We start from the raw sequence: 13,874 nt of genomic DNA on the forward strand, positions 1-13,874 counted from the left end.
ACAAAACATCATTCTCAAATCAGAAATAAAATTAGGTATTACTAACGGATACTACATCAAAAATTGATTTAAATCAATTAATGTCGTGGGTAGTGTGAGTGTGTGGCATTAACTGTTTGCCGCGTGGGAGGAGCCTCGCTGCTATTATCTTCCAGCGCAGCATTTCTGACTCCACACTGCAAGTATGGCCGGGGACAGTGAGACACATCTAAAGGACCGCGGCGAGAACACCACCATTATTCGTCAACCTTTTCTCATCGGTGTCTCCGGGGGTACCGCCAGTGGCAAGGTCGGCACTACATCTAGATAACTGAATGGTTTTGTCGAGTTGTCATAGTTAGATTTGAGCTAGATGACGAAAGATGGGTCAGTTGGTAGCTGCTTGCTAGTTGACCGCGTGGCTTCAACGGTTCAACGCTGGAGTTTGATTGACAGCTCTATCATCTGGCTAACCATCCAGGTCCTTGCTGTCACCGGTTTAGTTCAGCATGGCTTTTGCACTGGATACTATGCTATTTTTTTCCCCCACGACCTGGCAGTCGTTAGCAGAAGCGACTAACTTTAAGACTACGTGGAGATCACAGATGCTAGCCCACTTAGCTGCCTAGCTAAATTCCATCACATGCTAACTGTGCCGGGTGCGCGAGACAATAGCTGGTGCTAGCCTGCTTCAAGCTGTTTGTAAACACTTAAAGCCACCCATATCCGTTAGTAATGCAGTCACTGAAATTAAACATTTAACTATCGACGGAATGAAATTTTGCTCGTATTATTTTTTATGGGGACATATTGTTCAGTGAAAGTGACCTGAGGTGACCGTTATACGTTGAATAACGTTAACCTAGATGTTTATGTGATGAAGGATAGCAGACAATGGCGCCAGCGGGAAAACTGCATCTCGAAACATGTGTCTCCCCGTCGCACCCGTGTCTGAATCACGACCAATTTAAACACAGTATCTTTTGTGGCCAAGTATAGGGGCAAACGCTGATATTTGTTCAGATATAAACTGACATCCAACATTTAGCCTCATCGCGTCACAGTTTCCCCTAAGTTGCGCGGCTGCGTGGGCTGTGCTGCTGAAACATTCGAGGTCACGCTGGGAGTAAATGACACAGAGGTGGTTCTTACTGAAGACGTCATTAAGTTGCTTTGTTATGAACTAATTGTGGGTTCTACTGGTCACCACACCTCTTAAAGCCGAGGCACTGGTTGAAGTGGTTGGCACAGGAGCTCACTCTGATGTGGGAGCCGCACAGTCAAACCCCGTTACTGACTCGGGGTTTTTGCTGGAGTGGTGCCAGCTCATTTCTGGGCACTACCGAGGTGCCCTTGAATGAAGCCTTAAACCCACAACCACCTTCACACTCCCTCTTTAAGATATCTTTATTAATGTGTGCACATTGAGCTCAAATAGTGCACGTGTATGGCTGCATGTGTTCATGTTTACTTTTTTATTGTGGGGAGATGGTGGAGTCAGAAAGGAGGTCTTATACCGGGTTTCATCCTTCTTTGCCCCACCTCCCAACTTTGTCCCAGTTATCAGCATACTGGCACAGAGCCTGTATTTTGCTTACTGAAAAGCCTCACATGGGACTGGACGGAGGGTTGCCTTTGGTTTGAAACTACGTCACTTTTAATTATGATTCTGGAGGCACGTGTTGTGGGTGATGCAATCTGATCTTTCTTATCTGTAAGTAGCCTAAGGCGCAGAGAAGCAGCAATGCGGATGTTTGGATTTTCAGAGGTTGTTTGACTAAAGAAATGATTGAGGTTTCTTTAAAACAAAATATGCTGCTCTCTGGTAATAACAAAGTTATTCTTTTAATTTATTAACTATTCAGTGATGGCACAATTTTAGTATGCCTGTGTGCAAAATTGACATACCTGCCATGCGCCAAGAATGAAACAAATAAGATAATTCATGGACTATCTAAAAGTGTTTTGTTTTTGAATAATGTAACAAGTCATCATGGAGAATACTGTAAATTGCAACATGAACTCGAAATATGGATTGGTTCTTGACTTCTGAAAATCGAGTCCTTTGTCTGAAATTGTTGCAATTTTTATGTGGTGCAACACCTGTCTCCTGAGAGGGGCTGATGAGTTCATTGTGGTTAGTTTCATGGACACAAAGACAATTGGGCTTCTGTCACTACAGAACGCACAGTCAGCACAGAGTATGAGACTCATTCAGTTCGGAGGGTCAGTGGGGTCAAATCTGGCAGGTTGGTGGGAGTTCACCCACACTTTTGTTAGCTCACTCTGAGGGTAGAGACCTCCCCTCCCACCCTTTCCATTTCCTGGTAGTTATGACTGGGGATACAACATGAAAATGTTACTTTCTCTCTTTGTGCTCTGTATTCCAACAATTACTGATCAGTGTTTCTATCACTGCAGTCGTCAGTATGTGAGAAGATCATGGAGCTTCTGGGCCAGAACAAGATTGACCATCACCAGCGTCAGGTGGCCATCCTCAGCCAGGACAGCTTCTACAAGGTGCTAACTCCAGAGCAGAAGGCAAAGGCCCTCAAAGGCCAGTTCAACTTTGATCATCCAGGTATGCAGATAATAATTAGTAACAGCTCGCGTTCTCCGAAGCATGCACTTGTGTGACACGTTTTGCAAATCTTTCTTTAGTGATTTGTATAGTACATTGTATTCTATGTGCAGGGTGTAATTTGCCTCAGGCACATCTATTTTGAACTGGTTTGAAACCAATCCCTGAATCTTTAAGTGCAAGTTTCCTGTGGGTATGGCTTTACAATAAAGACTGACAGGCTGTATTAACTAAAGAATGGTTCATGTTAAGAGATGTAAAATATTTGGTGATGGAAGTGTGGGAACCTTTAGCACTTTTAAATTGAGATGACTCATGTCATGCAGAAAGCCAGGCAGATATGACATCCAAAGTAGGCACTTGCTCAGGATGATCCACAGCAGCATTCATTTCTAGTGTGTCAAACTTTTCCTCAGTGTGTAGCTGGCAGAAGCATTGACCCCATATTTGGAGTGTGACTGTGCCCCTCTTGCTCCTGCTTCCTTTCTCAGTAGATTTAAAACCCCCTCAGTCAGCAGGTCTTTCCAAGAGGCAGCTGCTGCCAGACTCTGGTTGAAACCAACACCTGTTTCACTCTGAAGGGATTCCTGGGTTACCAAACGTGCAGTGAAGCTCCCACGTGTCCACACTGGGCTGGTGTAACTGCCATGCTTAAAATGACATCTCTTGGAGAACACTGTCAAATGTGTGCCTTTCTCTGTCCTCAGATGCCTTTGACAATGAACTGATCATGCAGACACTTCGACAGATCCTACAGGGGAAGACTGTCCAGATTCCTGTTTATGATTTTGTTACTCATTCCAGGTGAGCCAGCAAGTACATTAATCTACAGGACATGCAGTGTGTCCTAATTTATATTTATGAGTCACATTTATTAGGCATCTTGATCAGTGTTTGATTTAGTGCTTTATCAATGATCATAAATTTGCATTGATGCCTTATCTTGTTCTTTTAACTGATATATGGTGTTTGTGTGTGTGTGTTATTCCAGGAAGGATGAATTTGTGACAGTATATCCAGCTGACGTGGTCCTGTTTGAAGGCATCCTCATGTTCTATTCCCAAGAAATCAGGGACCTGTTTCAAATGAAACTTTTTGTCGACACAGATCCAGACACACGGCTGTCACGCAGAGGTATGTAGTCTAAGTTTGTCTGTCAAACACCTAGTTTGGAACTGATGAAGGGCTCCACCTTACTCAAGTATTCTAATTGAACTGTAATAGCTGAAAATACCAACAGGTTCTTGTTTATTACGTTGTTTTTTTATAAGGCTAACATTTGCATTTCATCTCTTTTGTTTCTCTGTTTCAGTTCTCAGAGATATCAGTGAGCGTGGCAGAGAGCTGGAGCAGGTGCTGGCTCAGTACATCACATTTGTGAAACCAGCCTTTGAGGAGTTTTGCTTACCAGTGAGTGATATTTGTAACTCTTAAGCAGCTGTAGTTTTACTTTGATATCAGTGTATGGTTAAACTGACTGATATAGATATTTTTTCTGAACTCACATGCATCAGTATTGGCCTGATCATGAGTAAAAAGCTGCAACTTTACTATTTTCTCTGTTTTTCTGTGTTAATTAGACAAAGAAGTATGCTGATGTTATAATTCCTCGAGGAGCAGATAACCTTGGTAAGCACACTATTATACTGTACATGTAAATATTTAGTCATGAATGTTCCGTAGATACTGATTTAATTGTAGGAATGGGTTTCTGGTGTTTTGCTGTCTCAGTCTTTTTACAGGTCTAACATTTTTGCAGAGAAGTTCTGGAAAAATCTAATCAGTTTCCTCCAATGATGTAACTTGTCAGTGTGGTATCGGACTCAAAATAGGCCATACAGTCTGAGCTGTGAAGTTAGAAAAAACGCAACCAATACTTTGATGCAAAATACTCTCCTTGTTTCTTGCAGTGGCCATCAACTTGATAGTTCAGCACATCCAAGACATTCTGAACGGCGGACTAAACAAACGTCACAACGGCTGTATGAATGGCCACAGTACCCCACGCCAGAGGAGGACCTCTGAGTCCAGCAGCCGGCCTCATTGACCCCATCACACCTCTCTTCTCAGGGCGGAGAGGGGTGTGTGGGTGGCGCTGTAAATAATGCCTGATGGCATCACTGTATTTAACAAAAAAGAAAAAAAAACATGCAAGATGAATTGAAATGCCTTTTATTATAAATATGACTACTCTTGTTATATTAGTTACTTTAATTGTAATTGTTGGGATTTAGATTTTGTCCAGAGGGTAAAAGTACATGCTCTTGTTGTTCTTGTGATGAGACCATGGGTTGAAGCAAACGCCATGCTTTTCCCTCCCAGATTGCATTTTGTTTTTCATGTATCCCCTGCTGCTTCATGGAATAATTCATGCCGCTAATGAATAAAAAAAGGGGAACCCTCTTTTGCTTTTTTTGTAATGTCTGAGAAAACTTGAACCCCTGAAGTCTGGGGAGTCTGAAAAATGTTTAGATGGTTTCCAAATAAGAAGGATGTTCATAAGAAGAAGAGCTGAAGAAACCAAGATTGCACCCTGTATTTGTACCGACAATCTTGGGGATGTTTTCTACACTTTGTTTTTCAGTGTTTATGTTCCTTCATTGTATTGTGATGTAAAGTGTTACACTTGGTCTGCTTACTACACAAAGTGTCCACTTCATTGATTATGTGTTTGCAGCAACAGGAAAAACACTACATGATTTCCAGTTCCAATTGTCACATGCAGAACATGTGACAAGACCAATGAAGCCAAAGGCTGAAAGTTCAAACACAAATTTATTAAACTTTAAATGTTTATTTTTGGGGGGATAAATTTACCCTCCAATTAATTGCTGAAAGAAAACATAAATTACTCCTTTATAAATAGTTAACAAATTTGTATAAATTATTCAAATGTAGCCAATTGACAGTTTTATACAGTAGTCATCTGTTTAATGGGCAAGAATACTATTTGATCTGAAATAAGAAAGGTATTCAATTCCAGCAATATCCTCTTTCCCAGGTTTATGGCTCAAAGCCACACAGACCCACCACAATGCCTCAGTGATGTTGCCTCAGGTTATCATGTACAGTAAGTATTCACAGTAGAAGCAGGTTTTCATTTTATCCTAAGATTAAAATAAAATGTAAAAAAAAAGCTGTTAAATCAATTTTTGTATTCTATGTGCTGTATTTGTATTGTATGGAACAAATGGACGATCGATTTGTACTGTATGGCTGTTGAAGTGCATTTGGTTGGATGATTTCTAAATGAATGACGTCATTTACCTACTGGTCAATAAACTGATTCAGTCCAGCCTGGTTGTCAAATGACTGTTTCGATAACGTCAAAGAAACTGCCTTGACTCAATAACTGGAAATATTTTGTGAATAAACGTATACGAGCAGACTGACGGTGCACTCCAGTAAAGGTTACGTTTGTCATTGGACTGATTGTGTACGGAAGGACCGTAGACTGGATAATATGGGACACACAAAGTAGGTCATTCGTGTCGTATATAGTATGTCCACCAGAGGGTGCGATGACTGAGCTGCCTTCACTTGCCATTGTTTTTTTCAGCGTTAAACCATAAGCATGAACCTATTGTACAGTCTATCATGTGCACAGTTCGATGTAATCATCAAATTACTGGGAAAACCGTGGTTAACAGTCTAAGCAGAAATAAATTCCCTAAAATATTATATAATTACTTTATACCACCCCATTTTAATGTGGGGAAAAATGAGGAACATGAAAAGTAGCCATAACTATTTAGAAGCCAATATTTACGAGAGGTAACTGAAGGCAGCACGATACGTTGACAGTCTGGAAGCGTCAAGATGGTGGTACGTGTCTGCTGCATGTTGCTGATGTCAACAGTGGACTGTATGAGCCACTTCTGAGTTAACTTTCTTTCTTTCTTTGTCTGGACAGAAATTTGGGCTCCAGTTCAAGGCCACCCTGGAAAATGTCACCAATGTAAGACCAGTAGGTGACGACTTCCGCTGGTTTCTGAAGGTAGGATGTCTGTAAAGCTAGCATGATAGCTAACTTCATTAGAATAGTGGAGGTATTATAATCATATTTATAGCATTTTGTCGAAACACACCAAAAAATACCAAGATTTGCCCTGCAGATATTATAAATTGTGATTGTACGAGTTTAAATCCCACCCATCTGACAGATTTTAATGCATCTTAATCAATAAGTGCAAATGCCATATCAACCCCATTACACATGGTGTGCCTCAAAATTCAGTGCTTGGTCCTCTCCTGGTAATCCTTAACATGCTCTCCTGCAGTCACTCTCCCCACTCTCACCTTCCAAACACATATTAAATTTCAGTAATACACCCTTCTTCTACCTTCACAACATCACTTAACTAAGACATGTTAACGGTATAGTAAGTTGTGGGGGTCAAACTATCCATAAATCTGAGGTGATGATGTCTTACTTTTTGTACATTCTTTTGCTGTTACTCATCTTTAGCTGAAGTGCGGAAACTGTGGAGAGGTCCCAGATAAATGGCAGTATGTTACTCTAGAGGTAAGACAAAAAACAATCTCTTGTGCACATACATTTTCCTACATTTTAAAAACATTATGACAGATCTTACCCATCTTCTTTCTCGTGCTTTCATAGGATAGTGTCCCACTCAAAGGAGGAAGAGGCAGCGCCAGCATGGTACTAAAGTGTAAACTTTGTGCCAGGGAAAATTCAATAGGTATGAGCTGGTGTCTCATTTCACTTACTTTGTCTTCATTTCCAAACGTGTGAACTCTGGTGGAATAATCTTTACCTGTCTTCTCACAGATATTCTTGGAGACACTATTCAACCGTACAATGTAAGTGTATTTCAAAAAAGCCAGAGTCCACACAGGAGTGTCATTAGTGTCCAGGTGTCTTTGTGTTTCACACAGTTGCTCTTCAACTTGCCCACACTTCCTCACTATGGAAGCCCTACTGACAGTGTGAGGATGGAAATTTGTGCATTTCTGTTCTGTTAACTGTGTTTGCTGAGCCATAACAAAAGGAAAACATTATTTATAAACATCACCACCTAACACAAGAGCAGCAGTCAAACAATGCATGCTTGATGTTGTTTTATTTTGAGGTCCCACTGTTTGAGCGCTACTTTGTTTTTGCTGTGTTGAAGGCTGAAGACAATGAACGCTTTAAGACCATGGTTCAGTTTGAGTGTCGAGGTCTGGAGCCGGTTGACTTCCAACCACAGGTGAGAACGTTTGATTAGATGTTCACATAGTGTACAGGAAGAACTTTTTACAGTGGACTTTTAAAGCAGAAGAAAGCACAACAAATAAACACTGCCTCTGTTTCATGAAAAAATACAATACTCATCACAAACTGAAGCAAAGAAATTCAGCTGTAGTGAATTCATATTTAAACCCGTGCGTATATTTGAAGTCTCCTGCAAACAGTCTTCAAAATTACAGTGCATACTTTCTAACAGGATATTATGATTCATGTATATCTTGTCTCACCTGCTGTATAATTAGACCAGTATTGTAATCATAATGACATCATTTCATGTAAGTGTACTGCTCCTTGGCCCTACTACGAATAATGATTATTTTTTACAGACTTCATTTGCTTCAAGCCAAAAGATACACCCACAGTTCTATTCCCACTAAATCAAAATTAAAAGAAAAGTGTGACTCAGGATTTAGTAATTTGACAAGTAAATGCTATAAAACCCTTTTCCAGGCTGGCTTTGCTGCACAAGGAGCAGAGTCTGGAACACAGTTTCCTGAAGTCAACCTACTAGAAAAAGTAAGTGCAAGGGAAAAACCTGACATTGTGTTTGTTGATTCTGTGGGTCGTTTCAGGCAATGCCAATCTTTGTTTTAGCGAAATGCAAACACCAGTGTCTTGCAGATAAGAGCAGAGAATCTTAATATCAGGGTTTAAAAAAACAAAACAAAAAACACCTGCAAACTTTGGGGCAGCATCTTGGTAACTTTAAAGTAAGCAGATCACTGCCAATTTGAAGGCCTACATGCACTACACCACACTGAAGTATTGTTGAATAAATGAGCAATGGAGTTATCTTTATTTTTGTGTTTTGGCTACCAGTTTAGCAGTCCTCCCACTTCAAGACTAAAAAATCACCTATTAGCACAAAAATGGCTTGTATCTAAATTTTAATCTTCAATACTGCATAACTTTGGTTATCAAATGAATTTCTATATGCTATTTGGTTTTCTGTGAATGCTAAATGCCCCTTTTTTCTCCCTAATGTACATCACCCTTCTTTTTTTCTTGTAAAAACCAGGACTGGACAGACTACGATGAGAAAGTGAAAGAGTCAGTGGGAATCTATGAAGTCACACACCAGTTCATCAAGTACTGATGTCATCAATCAGTGAGCCAGTGAGCTGTGCGGGTGAACATTAAAGCCAAACATCCTCAGGCCTTTCTCCTGTCATCAAGGATATTTTCCAGGCTGTGGTAGTGGTTTGGTTCATGAACTTTTATCAGGTTGGATGAACAACAACTGTGGTCCTGACACAACTTGGATTCATCAACATTCTCTTTTCTCTTTTTTTACCACCTCAATAAACTTGAAGGTGAATTATTCTTGTCAAGTGTTTTTCTTTCAAATTTGAGCGCTACTGTATATTTCAGCAGAAATGAGTAGTACAAAGTTATCTAAAACATGTTATAGGTAGGTAATGAGCTTAACAAAGATTTGAATTAAAAAAAAAAAAAGCTCTCACTCTTTGTGGATGTATCCTGCACTACTTAGTGCATATAACCAGCACACCATGACAAGTGTAGAGCTTTTTTTTAGGGATGCACAATATTATCCGCACAATATCGGTATCGGCTGATAAAAGCTGAAAAACACGTTTATCGGTATCGGCAGATATGAAAATTTCTGCCGATAGGCACAGATGATAAGGTGCTATTCAGTTAGGATTATTATTATTTTCCATCTGAAAAATACGCTCCTTAGATAAAATGTAGCACTTCATTTATTTGCACTGCAGAGCTCTGTGTCTGTCACCAGGTTGTTACAGTAGCTCTAAGATAATCAAATGCAACTTGGTTATGTTTAAAAATGCATTGTACATTTAAAGTTCATGTGATCTAAAGAAATTATTTTTCAGTATTTCAATACTGAATGTCTTGAGTTTGAATAAATGATACATTTTTTATTTATGGTAAAATCAAATGTTTTTGTCTTGTTTTATGTGCGTTTCTTAAACAAATAAGACCGTCACAATAAGAGTAAGCTTTCTTTACAGTGTAAAAAAACAAACAAACTTGTGATTATCAGTATCGGTATCAGCCAAAAGGGGTTTCGATATATCGGCACATTGGATATCGGCAAAAATCCAACATTGTGCATCCCTACTTTTTTTCTGTTAAACAGTAAAATTGCATTGAAATGCTTCAGGCTTTCTTAAGTCAGCCTCAGGTATGTACGACAAATATCAGATAACATCTTTACAGTCGTATGAATGCAGAGCTCTAAATAATAAAACAAGTTTAGATACCAACTGTTAAACACAATTAAATCAATAATTAATTAAACGTGAGCATCTCAAATATTTTTCAATGTCTTATCACATATGCAGTATATATTACTTTACAGTTTATAACAGTTTGAGAAATGTTTTGATTTGTTTCATTGAATTTATCTGGAAATGATAACAGTTAAAAGTTGGAAATTGTAGGCGAATTTCAAGTGACTTACATAACTGCAATGGGGAAGATTCTTTTCTTCCTGTATTTATTTTTTGTTTCAATGTTTTAATACGACAGCTCCTTGTGCTGTACCCATAACCACAAATTTTCCCACCGCGTGATCATCTTCTCAGTCACAAACGATCTTTGCTCTATAGTGAGTTTGCTGAACGGTGTCAGTGCTGTTGTTGCTGCTGCTGCTAGCTGCCCACAGACCTGCCTTCCTCTGTCTATTTGTCTGAACCAACTGCTAAGGAAAAACGACATGGCACCAGCAAAGAAGAACAAGGTGTTTGTCATAGGTGTGGGCATGACAAAGGTAAAATGATATTAGTTTATTCCTTGAAAGGCACGAACTACATTATGCAATTATGCAATACATTAGGCTAGCATAAATTGCTAACGCCACTTTGCAATGCATTTTATGTGCTGCTGATTCAAAACTTTAACTTTTTACGTGAATATCACAGTTTCTTAACCCAGAGTAGTGATGATACCCTTGCGCACTACTCGTTTGGTGTCTTAGCACTCCAAAACTTTCAGTAGCTGACACTGACATACCCAGCTAAGTCAGCCTGTACTATGAAATCTTGAAGGAGTTATTTAGCATTTTAACTCTTTAAGTTTGTCTCTCTGAGTGTTTTATGAGTTTTGTTTGATTTGATCGGTAAACGTACATAGGTCTTTATATCAGTTCTCCTGTTCGTACTTTTTGAGTCCATAGTTCATGGCCAGAGGTACAAACTGTGCTAAGGGTCATCACTCCAGCAGCCTGCTAACATGTAGTCTGTGCAGAGCTGTCAGAGCAAGTGTCAGTCTAATCTCATGATTCCAAAGGTGAATTATCAGTGAAAATGTAAATGTTCAAGGTTTCTGAGTGAGAAAAACACATCAAAATGACTCAACGCGTCTCATTTTGACCATGCAAACTAACAAAAAAATGGGGCCAAGTTATGAGTGTCTTTGATAATAAAACCAAAAGTCTTAAAATAAACACGATTCTTAATTGATATATATCTTTTAAAAATTAAGTTTACAAAGTGCTCTGAAATAGCCTATAACGAAAAAATACATGATAGCACAGCAAGAACCTTGAACTCAAAATAGCTAATAGAACAAAATAAGTAGCGATGAGTTGGGATTTTTCAAAGTTGGAATAATTGTATCATAATGAAAAAGTGAATACAGGAGAATATCAACTCATCCTAGAAACTTCTATTGTTGACCAGGTCCAGAATTGTGATATAACTGTCAGACTGTTGTTTTAGGGCTCAGAAAACTGTTCTATAATATGATAATAAGATATAAAACTCTTAATAAGATGAGAAAACGTAGGAAAACAGCAGAACAGGTGAGACACTGTGAGATTCAGAGAAAAACACAGAGAAATCTGCAGCATCAGAGAGTTCTGGGAGGAATTTGTACTAAAGAATCAACAAAAATGAGGTTTAGAGCAAACTTCAATATTATATCCATTTGTCTATTAAATCTAACTTGTTAAATATGTAGATCACCATCTCTTTATGTCTGCAGTGAGGGTGAGGGGGCTGTTTGAATAACTGTCGAATACCATAGCTGAATATCGTATATAATTTATTTTTAAATGCGCATCTGTAAACTTTGTGCAATGACAGAGCAACCTAACATCAAAATCTAAACCAAGAAAAATAGTATATCACTGGGACTTAACAGCAGGAGAAGCCAAACAAAAATAAAGATTCACATTATGAATCCAAGCAACACAAGAGCCAATCATGAACACAGACCAGGAGGACCAAAGATGTGTGATGATGTAAGAAGATAACAAGGTTAAAGCAATTTCATGAGCTAAAAGCAATAAAATGAGAGAAACAAGTTAGGCAGATAGAAGCTTGATAAAGAAAAGTCAGCAGTAAAAACAGATAAAGCAGCTAACAACTAAGAAAAGGAGATAAAATACACTGAGGCCATAGGGTCAAGAACAAGGTAAAGAAAAGCAATCTAAATAATAAATAAATAAATCTAAATCTAAATAAGTATTAAAAAAACAATGTACTTTATAAAGCGATACAAGCAATTAAATACATGAGTGCAAACCTCTGTGAGGGAAATGTCCTAGTCACCTTTAATTTTTGGCCCAATTTATCACTGAGGCTGAGGATCCAGGGTTGTGTTCTGATAGATGAACATATTCAGTTATGTCTGTACTAAATAACTGATGTAAACACTGACACCCAGAATCTCTCTGTGTCCCTGTATTCTCTGCAGTTTGACAAACCTGGAGCCAGAGGAGACTATGATTACCCTGATATGGCAAAGGAAGCAGGTGCTTATCTTATCTGTCATGTCCTATCATCTGTGAAATTGGATCTTGTTGTGTAATCTGTTGGATCCCATTAATTTTCCATCATGTTTCAGGTCAAAAAGCTCTTGCAGATGCAGGAGTCCCATATTCTGCCATCGAACAGGCCTGTGTGGGATACGTCTATGGTAAGACTTTGTGGTTTGGCTTGGGTAACATGTTACATGTAAGCTACTCTGCAGTAGTTAACAGAACAAGCTCTAACAATCTACAATTAGAAAATATAATCAGTGTTTGTCTGACCTGCTTTACACTTTTGACCCTGTTGCCTTAATTTATCTCACTTTGTTACGGACTGATCTCGTTCTATTCCCATACTATGTGAAGTCATGACATTGATCTCCTCTCTTCAGGGGACTCCACATGTGGGCAGAGGGCCATTTACCACAGCCTGGGTCTGACTGGAATTCCCATCATCAATGTCAACAATAACTGCTCCACGGGATCCACTGCTCTCTTCATGGCACGGCAGCTGGTGCTGGGAGGTGAGTTCATTAGGGGACTGGAAAAATGAAACCACCCACAAACCTCACACCTCAGATAATGTGAAGATGCTTTCCAAAAATTTGTACCTTAACCTCCTTTTCCAATATTTGATGTAGAATTGACTTTTATTGATGCTTCTCACCCTCTGCAGGCCTTGCTGACTGTGTGCTAGCTTTGGGGTTTGAACGGATGGAAAGAGGCTCTTTATCTGCAAAGGTATAAAACTGCATGAGGTTTGTGTTTGTTATAGAATGCCTTGTAGAAAAAAACACAAAGTGATTCACTAAAACAGTAAAACAGTGTATTCATAAAATCTAGGGAAGCAATCTAGGCTCAACAACACAAGTTAGAAAAGTTACCAAAACTTCATTTTGGGACCCCCAGTGGGTTTACCCTGCTTAACTAATGTAGAATATTTTGAATATTATTCTCTGTCTCATTCTCATGTTAAGAATGAGTGATGTTAAATTAACACTGGTTTGGATTGGACCACTAACAGGACCATATCTTATGATACCAGACCCAAGGTGTTCTTATCAAAGTGGTCTTTGTGAAATACACTACAAACTAGTGCTGTCAGGCGATTAAAAAAAAATCGAATTAATAACATGATTTGTAATTAATTAATTAGGGCTGGGCAACGATTAAAACTTTTAATTGTAATTAATTGCATGATTTCCCTGATTAATCATATTTAATCGCATTGTGAAAGTGCCATAACATCTGTCATGCAAACACTAAATCAGTACTTGTTATACAGTAATAGTTAAATCACATATATTTACAAAATGTAAATA

General features: G+C 38.9%; 3 protein-coding genes across 3 annotated transcripts in view; all 3 read left to right on the forward strand.

The window, feature by feature from the left end:
• Positions 1–53: 53 nt before the first annotated feature.
• On the forward strand, positions 54–5,779 carry uck2b (uridine-cytidine kinase 2b). The gene is made up of 7 exons (XM_074688739.1): positions 54–289; positions 2,401–2,560; positions 3,268–3,364; positions 3,552–3,694; positions 3,873–3,970; positions 4,141–4,189; positions 4,471–5,779. The coding sequence occupies exons 1-7, from the start codon at positions 185–187 to the stop codon at positions 4,605–4,607; spliced, it is 789 nt and encodes a 262-aa protein (XP_074544840.1). The 5' UTR covers positions 54–184; the 3' UTR covers positions 4,608–5,779.
• A 554-nt stretch (positions 5,780–6,333) lies between these two features.
• czib (CXXC motif containing zinc binding protein) lies at positions 6,334–9,128 on the forward strand. The gene is made up of 8 exons (XM_074689013.1): positions 6,334–6,385; positions 6,474–6,557; positions 7,029–7,085; positions 7,182–7,263; positions 7,353–7,384; positions 7,696–7,773; positions 8,265–8,330; positions 8,833–9,128. Exons 1-8 carry the CDS (start codon positions 6,380–6,382, stop codon positions 8,908–8,910), a joined length of 483 nt encoding a protein of 160 aa, XP_074545114.1. The 5' UTR covers positions 6,334–6,379; the 3' UTR covers positions 8,911–9,128.
• Positions 9,129–10,395: 1,267 nt separating this feature from the next.
• The window catches only part of scp2a (sterol carrier protein 2a), a 36,757-nt gene continuing 33,278 nt past the window's right edge, over positions 10,396–13,874 (forward strand). The window contains exons 1-5 of the mRNA XM_074688689.1: positions 10,396–10,569; positions 12,498–12,555; positions 12,648–12,719; positions 12,945–13,076; positions 13,229–13,293. Of these exons, the coding sequence (XP_074544790.1) occupies positions 10,516–10,569; positions 12,498–12,555; positions 12,648–12,719; positions 12,945–13,076; positions 13,229–13,293 (381 nt within the window). The 5' untranslated portion in view covers positions 10,396–10,515. The remainder of the gene's footprint in view (positions 10,570–12,497; positions 12,556–12,647; positions 12,720–12,944; positions 13,077–13,228; positions 13,294–13,874) is intronic.

This window comes from Halichoeres trimaculatus, unplaced genomic scaffold, assembly GCF_033239565.1.
Source record: "Halichoeres trimaculatus isolate MK-OKI-2021-1 unplaced genomic scaffold, fHalTri1.1 fHalTri1_scaffold_15, whole genome shotgun sequence".
NCBI classification, from domain to species: domain Eukaryota; kingdom Metazoa; phylum Chordata; class Actinopteri; order Labriformes; family Labridae; genus Halichoeres; species Halichoeres trimaculatus.